The sequence below is a fragment of the Amblyraja radiata genome, chromosome 3 (assembly GCF_010909765.2).
Source record: "Amblyraja radiata isolate CabotCenter1 chromosome 3, sAmbRad1.1.pri, whole genome shotgun sequence".
Lineage (NCBI taxonomy): Eukaryota > Metazoa > Chordata > Chondrichthyes > Rajiformes > Rajidae > Amblyraja > Amblyraja radiata.
This window is the reverse complement of record NC_045958.1, coordinates 39,378,901-39,393,272: the sequence shown is the minus strand read 5'-3', so window position 1 is coordinate 39,393,272 and position 14,372 is coordinate 39,378,901. Positions and strand designations below refer to the sequence as shown.

Below are 14,372 nucleotides of genomic sequence, written 5' to 3'. Positions count from 1 at the left end.
TAAACGTAATATTCAATAATACAGTTAACCATCTTAAACACATTCTCCAATGAGCAAATCTTTACAGAAAAATTGACTATAAATTCTGCTTTATTACATAAATCTAAATCCTGTCTAAATTCAAAGGACTTAAAGCAGTCAGGAACTACTTGTCCATATAACATGCTTCCAAAAATGTTATTCAATTTTTTTAACTTGGAATATGCAGTACCCTGTACCTAAATATCATGAATTCCATCTGTAAGAGCACACTTCCCTCTTCCCCTGTTTTCTTGAAGCACAAATCTATTGGGGCTGCTGAGGAGTTCTGCAATTAAGATTCCAACAGGATGGGCGGTTCATCATTAAAAATATTTCTGCTTTCCAAGATACATTGCTAACTTTCTCAGTGATATTACTTACAAACATACAAATTTGGAGCAAGGGCAGGCTACTCCTCTACCCACCACCTCCGTGCTGCCCAACATCAATCTGGCCACTTCTCCATCACCAACAATAGAAATTGGGGAGGTGGAGAGGCTATTCAGAAGACAGAAAAGCCGGAAAAACTTCAGGACCGGACAATGTTTCCCCCTCTACTCTCAAGCTCTGTGCCGAACAACTGGTACCGGTCTACACAGACATTTTCAACCAGTCCCTGCAAACCTGTATTGTTCCTGCCTGCTTCAAAGTCTCCACTATTGTCCCTGTACCCAAAAAGGCAAGGATTACTGGTCTTAATGACTACAGGCTTGTCGCTTGAGACCCTTGAAAGGCTTGTGCTGGCCAAGCTGAAAAATATCACAAACCCCCAGCTGGACCCTCTGCAGTTTGCATATTGGCCAATAGATCTGTGGATAACGTAGTCAACCTGGGCCTGCACTTCATCCTCCAGCTCCTAGACCGCTATGGGACCTATGCAAGGATTTTGTTTGTTGATTTTAGCTCTGCATTCAACACCATTGTGCCAGAGCTACTACACTCCAAACTTTCCAAGTTGACTGTGCCTGAACCCCTCTGTCGGTGGATCACCAGCTTCCTGACAGACAGGAAGCAGCATGTGAGGCTGGGAAAGCATATCTCGGACCCGCAAACCCTCAGCATAGGAACACCGCAAGGCTGCGTACTCTCCCCTCTCCTCTACTCTCTCTACACCAATGACTGCACCTCCACTGACTCCTCTGTCAAGCTTCTCAAGTTTGCGGACGACACAACCCTGATTGGACTAATCCCGGATGGGGAGGAATCCGCCTACAGACAGGAAGTGACACAGCTGGCATCCTGGTGCCATCGCAACAACCTGGAGCTCAATGCTCTTCAGACAGTGGAATTGATCGTAGACTTTAGGAGAGCTCCCCCTCCCCTCCTTTTAAGTTCCTGGGAACCATCACCTCCAAGGACCTTAAATGGGGGGCCACCATCGACCACAGTCAAAAAGGCACAACAGAGGATGTACTTCCTGCGGCAGCTAAGGAAGCACAATCTGCCACAGGCAATGATGGTCCAATTCTATATGGCCATTGTAGAGTCTGTCCTCACCTTCTCCATCATGGTTTGGCTCAGCCACCAAGCACGACATCCAGAGGCTGCAGCAAATCATCTGATCAGCTGAGAAGGTTATTGGCTGCAAACCTTCCCTCCATTGATGAACTGTAGACTGCAAGGGCCATGAAGCGAGTTGGTAAGATCATCTCTGACCCCTCTCACCCTGGCCACAAACTCTTTGAATCACTTCCCTCTGGAAGGTGACTCCGGACTGTCAAAGCTGCCACAGCCAGACATAAAAACTGTTTTTTTCCACGAGTCAATAACCTACTCTACTCAATAACCAAAAATCTGTAGCCTCATTTTGCTCTGGTATTTTATTTAATTCACATGTTTAATCGATAATGTTTTATTATTAATGTTTCATGTTTCAACAATGGCAGGAATTTCTGGGCATAATCCGGAAGACGCAGGATCATTTCATTCCAAAAAGGAAGATTCTAAGGGGAGTAGGAGGCAACCGTGGCTGACAAGAGAAGTTAGGGATAGAATAAAACTAAAAGAAAAGATGTATAACACAGCAAAGAGTAGCTGGAAGCCAGAGGATTGGGAAACTTTCATAGGACAACTGAAGGAAACAAAACGGGCAATATGGGCTGAAAAGATGAAGTACGAGGGGAAGCTGGCCAGGAATATAAAGAAAGACAGTAAAAGCTTCTTTAGAGATGTTAAGGGAAAAAGAATAGCAAAGTCAAATGTGGGTCCCTTGAAGGCAGACACGGGTGAAATTATTATGGGTAACAAGGAAATGGCAGAAGAGTTGAACAGGTACTTTGGATCTGTCTTCACTAAGGAAGACACAAACAATCTCCCAGAAGCACTGGAGGACAGAGGATCTAAGGGGGTAGAGGAACTGAAAGAAATTTTCATTAGGCGAGAAATAGTATTGGGTAGGCTAATGGGACTGAAGGATGATAAATCCCCTGGGCCTGATGGTCTGCATCCCAGAGTCCTCAGTGAGGTGGTTCTAGAAATAGTGGATGCATTGGTAATCATTTTCCAGTGTTCAATAGATTCAGGATCAGTTCCTGTGGATTGGAGGATAGCTAATGTTATCCCATTTTTCAAGAAAGGAGCGAGAGAGGAAATGGGGAATTACAGACCAGTTAGCCTGACTTTGGTGGTGGGAAAGATGCTGGAGTCAATTATTAAAGAGGTAATAATGGGGCATTTGGATAGCAGTAAAAGGATTAGTCCAAGTCAGCATGGATTTATGAAAGGAAAATCATGCTTGACTAATCTTCTGGAATTTTTTGAGGATGTGACAGGTAAAATGGATGAAGGGGAGGCAGTGGATGTAGTGTATCTAGACTTTCAGAAAGCCTTTGATAAGGTCCCGCACGGGAGACTGGTGACTAAAATTAGAGCACATATTATTGGGGGTAGGGTGTTGACATGGATAGAAAATTGGTTGTCAGACAGGAAGCAAAGAGTAGGAGTGAACGGGTCCTTTTCAGAATGGCAGGCAGTGGCGAGTGCAGTGCCGCAAGGCTTGGTGTTGGGGCCGCAACTGTTTACCATATATATTAATGATTTGGAAGAGGGAATTAGGAGCACACTAGCAGATTTGAGGTTGACACAAAGCTGGGTGGCAGTGTGAACTGTGAAGAGGATGTTAGGAGGTTGCAGGGTGACCTGGACAGGTTGAGTGAGTGGGCAGATTCGTGGCAGATGCAGTATAATATAGATAAATGTGAGGTTATCCACTTTGGCGGCAAAAACAAGGGGACAGATTATTATCTCAATGGGGTTAGGTTAGGTAAGGGGGAGGTACAGCGAGACCTGGGTGTCCTTGTACACCAATCACTGAAAGTTGGTGTGCGGGTACAGCCGGCAGTGAAGAAAGCTAATGGAATGTTGGCCTTCATAACAAGAGGATTTCAGTATAGGAGTAGAGAGGTTCTTCTGCAGTTGTATAGCGCTCTGGTAAGACCACATCTGGAGTATTGTGTGCAGTTTTGGTCTCCTAATTTGAGGAAGGGCGTCCTTGTGATTGAGGCAGTGCAGCGTAGGTTCATGAGATGGATCCTTGGGATGGCGGGACTGTCATATGAGGAAAGATTGAAAAGACTAGGCTTGTATTCACTGGAGTTTAGAAGGATGAGGGGGTTCTTATAGAAACATATAAAATTATAAAAGGACTGGACAAGCTAGATGCAGGAAAAATGTTCCCAATGTTGGGCGAGTCCAGAACCAGGGGCCACAGTCTTAGAATAAAGGGGAGGCCATTTAAAACTGAGGTGAGAAAAAACTTTTTCACCCAGAGAATTGTGAATTTGTGGAATTCTCTGCCACAGAGGGCAGTGGAGGCCAAATCACTGGATGGATTTAAGAGAGAGTTAGAAAGAGCTCTAGGGGCTAGTGGAATCAAGGGATATGGGGAGAAGGCAGGCACGGGTTATTGATTGGGGACGATCAGCCATGATCACAATGAATGGCGGTGCTGGCTCGAAGGGCAAAATGGCCTCCTCCTGCACCTATTTTCTATGTTTCTATGTTTTATGTGTCATTCCTAACTGTCACTGTATGTCATGTCACTTGCATGCGGAGCACCAAGGCAAATTGCTTGTATGTGAATACTTGGCCAATAAACTTGTTCATTCATTCATTCATTGATCCTGTGCTGCAATGATTGATCTGAATGTGTCCTTAATTACATCTGTCCATCTATTCCCGACCATTTGCTGTTTGCTTATCAAGAATCAATCTCTCTGGCTTAAAACTTATTCAAAATTCTGCATTCATTCCTCATTGAGGAAGAAAGTTTCAAAAGCTCATGAATCCCAGTGAACCTGACTACATCTGCTTTTGCAGCTTCCACTGTTGTTTGGCATTTGGATCTCTTCTCCCAACCCATTAACATGTTTTATCAACAATCTTCACTTGGCTACCCAGATTTTTACTCTAAATCCCGAACTCCTGCCTGTTCAGTGATCATCTCTCCCCATAATCCTTTCACCATCTTGTTGAATTGCTGAGCCCTCCAAGCAACCTCCCTCATGTCATAATCTTTTCCCCTCTATTCTCCATCCTTAAGACTTTCAGTGTCATCACTCATAACCATGCTCAGAACCCATTGATCCTCTATGCCCCTCGGAAAAGGTGGGAGATTGCAATGGAGAGGCATGGTATGCAGTTTATGCATTGACTATGCATGCAATGCCAAGAACTTCTAATTCTAACACAACATTTTTTGAATACCATGTGCATTAGAGTTTAAATAATTTGTGGTACTTAAAAATTCAATGCTAATTCCTGAGTTTTCACTTTGAAGTCACGTAGACATTGCCTGAAGATGGGTATCAACCCGAAAAGTCACCCATTTCTTCTTTCCAGAGATGCTGCCTGTCCTGCTGAGTTACTCCAGGTTTTTGCGTCTATCTATTGTCTAATATCTGTCTGTTTGAGCTGGTTCAATGAGTGTCTGGTTCTGTGTCTTACAATCTGAAAATAAATTTGATCAGAAACCCACTGGGAAATGAGGTTAGGCATGGGGGTGGGTTGCAGAGGTGTGGCAGAAATCAAAATGGATGCAGTTTGGACTAGATTGCTTGTTTGCAGCTGTCTGAAACTTCACCTCTAGGGCTTCCCTTGTATACTAGTTAAATTAATCATTATTAATGCAATCTTTGAACTATGGTGGACATCGCCTTTTAACAAATTCAAGTTTACACCACACATTTTGCTCATCTCAATAAAAAAAAAGTGGCATTATGATGAGAAGCTGAGCAGCAATGCAAGAAAACAGCTGCTTTTAGCTTGATATAAACAGCACCAATATACAAGGAGACAACAAAAGTCAATGCTTAATAAGAATCCCGCAATACATAAAAAGGGAAAGAATTGAAGTGGATGTGAATCTAAAGTAGATTTCTGTGTTGTGTCTCGCATTTTAACCCCCTCCACAATGTGGTTCTTACCAGTTGAAAGAATGAAATAATTTACTTCATTTGTCATTGGATTTCCACTAAAACAAGGCACCAATGTTTTATAAACCTTTAGACTTTTTCTGGTATAGAATGAATCAATATAATTTGTTTCCTTGTAGCATACTATTACAAAATGAATGGGAAATAAAACTAAATTGTGGTTATATCAAAAATAATTTTATTCTATATTAGGCTTTTAAAAAATCGGACGTGGACTCAGAAGCAAACCTGTGTGATGAGTAGCATGAAGTTTTTAAAAAAGAACTTTCAAGTGGACTATCAAGAACAAGATGACAATGAAACATACTTTGAGTCACAGAAAGGTACATGGAGAGTTTGAGAAAAAAAGAATGCACTAATTAATTTAAACTTTCTAAAAGTTATAGGTGATGACTAGAATGAGGGATGGAACATAATTCAACCATTATTAAGGTTGTGAAACGGATTAAATTCCTGCTTTTTTGCTGCATCAGCAATTTTGTTCATTTTTTAAATTTGTTGATTGTGCTATTTCAATGTCAAAGGGTAGCAATAAAGGAAATATGCAGGTTTCTTTTGTTTATCTGGTATCCATGCATCCAGAATTACCATGCAACTGGCACAAAATTGTCTTACAGTACGTTTACAGTGAATTTTATTTCATGTGTTTTGCAAAATAAGTGTAAATGGACATTCATAGTTAGCAACAACAGCCTCTTTAAAATTTGGCACTTCATTTGGCAGCAAGAACAGTCATTTATTTGATTTACGTTTGCAGTATTTTATATCAATATTCCTTAACCTTAATATATAGAATTGTAGTGAAAAAACATTGTTATTTTAAAAGGTAAGATGGCATATAGTTTGGCAGTATATTTTAAGGTTTATGCATAGAATATTAGTGTGTGATGTGAAAAAAGCACCTTCTTTGGGAATTATGAAGCAATCCATTTTTAATCCAAGAAAGGCACTTCTAAGTATTTCTTAATGGCAAGTGACTAGGAACTATGGAAGAGCATGAGAACATAGTGTTCAAATATAAAACCATGAATAGCTATTTCATATATAAAAAAGTAAAATGAAAGAATCGTTACAAGACAGGAGGCCATTCAACTTACTGTATTGTATCCATTCTTTGTAGCCTGGTCAGTCCCGTTCCCTCACTCTTTCCCTGCAGACCTGCAAATTATTGTCCTTGATGTATCTACCTTTTAAAACCACTGATTAACTATGTTTCATCACACTTCATCACAAGTGTGAAACAGCATACAAGAATATTTATAACGTGTCATAAACAATATCTATAAATAAATGATATCATATGTGTCCGAAAGGGAGCAGGAAGAAGCCAAAGCTTATTAATTCCCACCCCTTATTCAACTGCTTATAATTATCTTATACACATTTAGCAGCTATATGTACACCATATGTACACCAGCAGCTATATGTACACCAAATTATTTACATTTATACACTAATCAAATATTTACAAAGCCATACAAAAAAAGAGAGAAAAAAAAAAAAGAAAAGAAAAAACCCTCATATACTATACAGTATCTCTTAGTCATATATACACTTAGTCACTTGTAGACATTGATTAATTTTATATTAATGTCCTCTGAACTTTCCACTGTAGGAAGATGTTCTTTTAGTTTCTTGTTTAATCCCTTGGCAATGAGAATAATTTACTTCCACTCCAGTTTTGTGAATTTTGTGGCTAGGGTGTTATATTCAGTCGATTTATATTCAGTCTATTTTTAGCATTGAAGTTAACAGATTTTCCTTGGATAAAAGAATCAAACATAGAAACATAGAAAAGAGGTGCAGGAAGAGGCCATTCGGCCCTTTGAGCCAGCACCGCCATTCATTGTGATCATGGCTGATCGTCCCCAATCAATAACCCGTGCCTGCCTTCTCCCCATATCCCTTGATTCCACTAGCCCCTAGAGCTCTATCTAACTCAAGGGATACTTATCACATAGATTAATAAATGGAGTTAAATACAATCATTATGAACTAATGGATTGGTGAAACAGACTTGAGAGCTGAATCGCCTTATATTTGAAAGGGTTTTTGATGTTATGTTCCAAGCAGCAAATTCCCAAATTTATGCCATGTAATGCTTTGGTTATCCACTGAGATATGCAAAGGAAGCAGATTAGAATATTTCTTCATTTCAAGAGAAGTGGTGAAGTACTATCCTCCAGACAGCTCAGTTGAGTTTGGAACATTGTAGGAAAGAAGTGTCTCAGCATTGTTGCAACAATAAACAGTTAACAAGTACCATAAGGGAAAGTTCAAAATAACTTTGATGACTCTAACTGTCCATTGAACTAACTCTGCTAGTTATGTTTAGCATAAACTATTGTTATTTTCTATTTCTCTTTTTATATGAATACATAGTCTTACAAAATAATTCCTCCTCTGAGACTGCCCGTTTGCGTGAAAGCCAAGTATTAAACATGAAGAGATTGAAGACTGTAGATATGGATGTGGCTCATTCTAAGCAAAATATAAGAGAACTTGCCATCAACATTCGCATGAAGGAAGAGCTCATCAAAGAATTGGTTAAAACAGGTTTGAAATGATCAAAATATAAAGATAATAGATTGCCTGAATAATAATAATACGTATATTAATATCCAAGTATCCAAAATATTTTTTGTGTCTTTTTGTCAACATAAGTAACGGGTAATCTTCATTCACCTTAAACCTTTATCTTAGAAAAGAAGATGAATTAATTTAAAGCACCATAAATAAATATTCCTTTCAAGTCATATTACCTATTTATTGTTGAATTCTTTTTGTAATCCAGTTGAATTAAATAACTGAAGCATAGTTGCTAATTCTATTTAAATCATTATACTTTAGTTTACACACACACTCACACACGTTTAAAAATAACCAATGATGAAAACTTTTATATAGGATAGGAATGAGGGAAATGTAGGCATAGAGGGTGCAGTCAGCCTTGTCAGGAAATCGATTATTGGATTATGGGCATAATTTAAATGTGAACACAAATAACATTATACATAACAGTGGAACGTGACTAAAGAAGTGTTGATTTTTTTTCAGTGCATTAGGTTTTCTTACTCAATTACGGAGGCACAGAAAAGTAAAATGAAATGTGCTTTCATATTTGAGATGGCAATGGAGAAAATATTAATCTTACTAAAATTCTCTTTTGTCGTTTTTTTAAATTAATTGTTTTTTTACCATTAATGATTTTTATAATCGCCTTATTTATCTATCTATTTTTTTATTTTGTTCAAACAGGTAAAGATGCTCACGCTGTGAACCGACAGTATTATCAAAAGATTACTCAGTTAGAACAAGAAGCCGAGCATGCTAAGACTGACCTCAGTGAAGCTCAGAAACAACTACAGGAACTCGAGAACAAAGAGCTCAGGGACGCTGCAGAGAAAGTAAAGTTGCAGAAGGAATTCCGCAAGAAGATGGAATGTGCCAAAGTTAAAGTACAGGTATATGGACTTCTAAAGTATTAAACCACTCAAAATACATTAACTTTAAATAAGTAAAAATAACTTTATAATTTGATCAATATTTTTTTAAATAAGAGCTTCCTGAGAGTGAGGAGAAGGAGAAGACAAATGACCAGGGATGGAAAATGAAGCAAAAAGCAATAAACTACAGGTGCTTGAGATTTGAAATGAAAACAGAAAATGCTGGCCTGATGCACATTTACTTAATCTCTCCATTAATGTTGTCTGATCAACAGATCAGGCAGCATCAACAGAGAGACCGAGTAAAAGTTCAATGATCTTTCGTCAGATTTAATTGAGGGTATCAACCCCAAAGATTATAGATTGCTATTTCTAGCATTTTCTATAACGCCTGCAAATTCTGATGGAGGTACATCTCAGTTGAAGCAATAGGAAATATCAGAAGTAGGAGTGTGGAAGGTTGCGTAATTAGAATAGATGCAACAAAGGAGGAGATACTGGAAGAATGGAATACTTCTGCTGAAATCATGGTAATTAAGAAATCTAAAGGAGGAAGTAAGTAAGTACAGTCATTCGTTGACAACTTGTTAGAGTACTGAAGTTGGGAGCTTGAGACTCGTGAACATCCCCTTCCCAATGAAGCCAGAGCCAAGCGTCATGAACTGCTCCCAGTATTCTGGTTTACTTGGGCTGAATAGAATTGCCAGTTCAAAAGGGAAATTTGGTGGTGACAGGTACTGCTGCAATGGCCAACAAAAGCACAATGAAGCATATTGTCATCTTCCCTTAGACCCTGCAAAAGAAAGAGCGGGAAACGAAGAAGCTGTATTCCATGTCAACACAGAGTGAGAAACGGTTGGCCCAATTGAGCCAGAATGTAGAAAACATGAAACAACAACAACAGCTACTCCAGAAAAAACTGCAAGAAGAAAGTGAAAAAAAAAGAAAATTAGAAACTGAGATTCAAAGAGATCAACAACGAATCAAAGTAAGACATACGTGTGAAGTTACTGGTGAAATAAGTAATTATGTTTTTAAACATATGAGATGCATACTTTATAAACATCATTTTGTAATTTCCTTAATCTAATATTGCATTTGTGCTAATGTTTTCATTGTGAAAACTTCTATTGGATAATAATACTTGATACTTAAAGACACTGTTTGTACAAAGCCGTATTGCTTTTTGATTAGTCTGGAGTTAGTTGGTTGTAGCTAGTATAGAAATCACTGTGCTACAATTTGCATTCACTTAATGGATAAGAGAGGGGACAACTCACAAACCATTAAAGGAAAATACTAAGATACAGAGAACCCAACCTATTTGCAATGTTCCTATTATGAAAAAAACATAGAAATTAAACATAGAAATTAGGTGCAGGAGTAGGCCATTCGGCCCTTCGAGCCTGCACCGCTCAAGGAACATTAGGTAAGTGTGGGAGAATAAATGAGAGTGAGTCCTGTAGTAAGACATAGTAAAACTGATCAAACCTCTGAAGGGAACTCAAAGGCACAAGGGCCTGTCCCACTTGCCCGTCATTTACGCGACAGACCGGCAGTGACTGTTGCGCGAAAATCGTCTAGCAGTACGACAGTCGCGCGCCAAGTACGTCACTCTGCGTCAACACGCGCTATCGATTTCCACGCACCTGACACACGTCAGGCACACGTCACTGTGCGTCACCATAGGACAGACATATGTCAGGCACCCGTCACCGTTCGTCACCATAGGACAGCGCGCGTCATCATGCGACAGCACAGCCGTCAATGTGCGTCACGATACGGCAAGATACGACAGGTTACGTCATCTGGTGCTCGTGACGTCGTTAGATTATCCAGCTTCCCTATAAAAGGGGTTGTAGGGTGCTATTCTGTATCATGACCATCATGGAACAACTACAGATTGCATCGCTACAACAACAACAAAGACTTCTGTTTGCAGCAGCCCTCGTGCTTACAGATCAGCCAGGCAGGAGTACAACAAGAAAGGGGAGGAAGAAGCCAAGGAAGAGGTCTGTGTGGACGAGGTCCTTGTTCCTGATGAGTCTCACTTTGGGCCAGTATGAGATCATGATGACTGATCTCCAGCGGGAAGATGAGGCTGCCTTTAGAAACTTCACCAGGAATCTCCCTGACCTGTTTCAGGAGCTAAAGACACGAGTTGGTCCTCTTCTGGAGAAAAAGGACACCTTCATGAGGAAGGCACTGGAACCAGGCCTGCGCCTATCCATCACCCTCCGCCACCTTGCATCAGGAGGCTCGTACAAGAGCCTCTCCTACAACTTTCGTGTGGCCCACAACACCATCAGCAAGGTTGTCCGAGAGTCCTGTGACGCCATCACCAATGCATATGAAGAAGAAATAATTAACTGCCCTAGTACACCTGACGAGTGGAGGAGAGTGGCGCACAGCGATCAAACCAGATGGAACTTCCTGCACACATGTGGGGCAGTTGACGGGAAGCATCGGATTTTCATAGAAATGCCACAAATTTAAAAGCAGTGAAATGCTTGTGTCTGTTTTCCCTTTACTTGTGGGTTTGCTTGCTTGCTTGCTTGCTTGCTTAAACTTTTTCTTTGATTCACATCTATTCGAAAACCCGATGTGGTAACGGTGAATTTTTTACATATTCCATTAGAGATTTACCTCATGATGTCAAAAACCCCTCATCTGAAAATTTGATTTATTATTTCCTGAGTTTTTTTACTAAAATTGTTTACCAATCTGACATCTTTTTAAAATCTAACGTGCTGAAGCGAGCTGGATGACGTCACAATGCCTCTTGGCAAGCTGCACAGAATTTTCAACGAGCAGCCCCACTTTTTTCCATGAGCTGTGAGGGGGAGGAGAGGGAGGAGGAGAGAGGGGAGGGGAGGGAGGGGGGGAGGGGGCCCTCCCTCTCTGCCCCCTTACTCTCTGCCTCCCCTACTTCTCTGCCCCTACCTCCCTCTCTGCCCCCCCCCCCCTCCCTCTCTGACCCCCCTCACCCTCAGTCCCCTCCTCCCTCTCTGGCCCCCTTTCTCTCTGCTCCCCTTATTCTCTGCCCCCCTTCCCTCTCTGTCCACCCCCTCCCTCTCTGCCCCCCCACCCTCTCTAGGGAGTGGTGAATATTGGGATCTATGGGTGAGAGGTGGAGTATTGCGTTTGGGAACCAGCCCTCCCCTGTGATGCCGCGCCCCCCTCTCAATCTCTATCCCCCTCCTTCTCCCTCGCTACCCCCTCCCTCTCCACCCCCCCCTCCCTCTAGCCATGCCTGCGCAGTTGGGGGTTATACGTGAGTGGATAGGGCGGGGGATGGGCTAAAAGGAGTGAATTAATAATATTAATATAATATCCAGGGGGGGTTAGTGTGTGTGGGGGTGGTTAGTGTGTGTGTGACATGAAGGCCCCCCCCCCCCCCGCAACCGCTCGTCAACGGGTCCCCCTTGGTCTAGTTTAAAATAAATACAAAGACCAATAAATTTTTAAGAAATAAATTGTTTATTTAGTGCAAGCCATAAAATGCATTTCAATGTCTCTGTACTGTACACTGACAATGACAATTAAAATTGAATCTGAATAACATATTGAATAACAACTAATTTAACAAGAAACAAAATTTTTATAAACACTACAAGTCAGCAGAAGATTTTAACTTTTTACAGCAGTTGAAAGAACATCATTCTTTATGGGCACTTTGCCTGTGGATAAAACACATAAACCTATCAATATGAATTGGGAGGCAAACAAATCATCTATATTACTAAAAGTCTGATCTTGACCACTTCCTGTTGTTCTGTATATTGATTTTAGAAAAAACGCTGCCGCTTACGGCTGTGATTTTTGGCCATCTTACTCAGAGTCCCCTCCACTGCGCAGGACAAGAGGATTTTTCCCATCGATGAAAGATAAAAAAGTTATTAGTTGTTAAAAAATGTTGAGATTCTCTCTCCTGAAGGCCACGCCCCTTCCGGAGGGACTTTAAACCCGGAAGTCTCTGCAAGATGGGGGAGCGGGAGGGTCACGTCTCAGTTTGAGCTGTGAATAACATTGAACACATGTCTACTAAACTGTGAGTGTGGTTTTACTGACCTTGAGTGCCCTTAATGTGGTTTGAAAATGAAAATGTGGTTGGTTTGAAATAAAGCACAGCAAATGGTTGGTGGTGGTTGGTTTGAAATAAAGCACAGCAAATGGTCGGTGGTGGTTGGTTTGAAATAAAGCACAGCAAATGGTTGGTTTGAAATAAAGCACAGCAAATGGTTGGTGGTGATTGGTTTGAAATAAAGCACAGCAAATGGTTGGTGGTGGTTGGTTTGAAATAAAGCACAGCAAATGGTTGGTGGTGGTTGGTTTGAAATAAAGCACAGCAAATGGTCGGTGGTGGTTGGTTTGAAATAAAGCACAGCAAATGGTTGGTTTGAAATAAAGCACAGCAAATGGTTGGTGGTGATTGGTTTGAAATAAAGCACAGCAAATGGTTGGTGGTGGTTGGTTTGAAATAAAGCACAGCAAATGGTTGGTGGTGGTTGGTTTGAAATGGCAAATGATTAAAAGTCTACACATGACAACTTCCTGTTTGCACTGTATATTGATTTTAGATAAAATGCTACCACTTACGGCTGTGATTCTTAGCCATCTTACTCAGTCCCCCTCCGCTCATCAGGTGCAGAGGATTCTTCCCATCAATGAAAAATAAAAGTGTTATTAGTGTTTAAAAAATGTTGAGAATCTCTCTCCTGTCAATCACGCCATGAAGGCCACGCCACTACCGGTGGGAGGGGGAAGGGATTATAAAACCCAGAAGTGTGGGTGTGGCTCAGTCTCTGCAAGATGGGGGAGGGAGAGGTCACGACTGTCTGAGCTGTGAATCAACTGAACACACTGAATGTCTACTGAACTGTGAGTGTGGTGTTTTGTGTGGTTTTATGGTGGTTTCACCCTGCTTGAAATGATATGAAACTGCATTTGAATGTGGTGGCCTGGCACCCTGCATGAAATGGTATGAAACTGCATTTTAAAGTTGGTGGCCTTGCACCCTGCATGAAATGGTATGAAACTGCATTTGAATTTGGTGGCCTTGCACCCTGCTTGAAATGGTATGAAACTGGACTTGTATTTGGTGGCCTTGCACCACTGCTTGAAGTGGTATGAAACTCCACTTGAATTTTGTGGCCATGCACCACGGCTTGAAGTGGTATGAAACTGCACTTAAATTTGGTGGCCTTGCACCCTGCTTGAAGTGGTATGAAACTGCACTTGAATTTGTTGGGCTTGCACCCTGCTTGAAGTGGCTGGAAACTGCACTTGAGTTTGGTGGCCTTGCACCTGTTAAACTAAGTTCTTTTGTCAGTCCAATTCAAGAAAACTTGATTCAAACCATTGCTGCTAAAATCAATTCTTTATTCTGACAGTGCTGGATAATTCTTTAAACCTTCTAGAGCTAGAAACTATGGGGCAGGACGAAAGAAGTACTTCTTTGGTACAAACGTAA

General features: G+C 40.9%; 1 protein-coding gene across 1 annotated transcript in view; it reads left to right on the top strand.

Moving 5' to 3' along the window:
* The window catches only part of kif27 (kinesin family member 27), an 81,264-nt gene that overhangs the window by 35,771 nt on the left and 31,121 nt on the right, over positions 1 to 14,372 (top strand). The window contains 4 exon segments of the mRNA XM_033017640.1: positions 5,646 to 5,776; positions 7,836 to 8,009; positions 8,712 to 8,917; positions 9,690 to 9,887. Of these exon segments, the coding sequence (XP_032873531.1) occupies positions 5,646 to 5,776; positions 7,836 to 8,009; positions 8,712 to 8,917; positions 9,690 to 9,887 (709 nt within the window).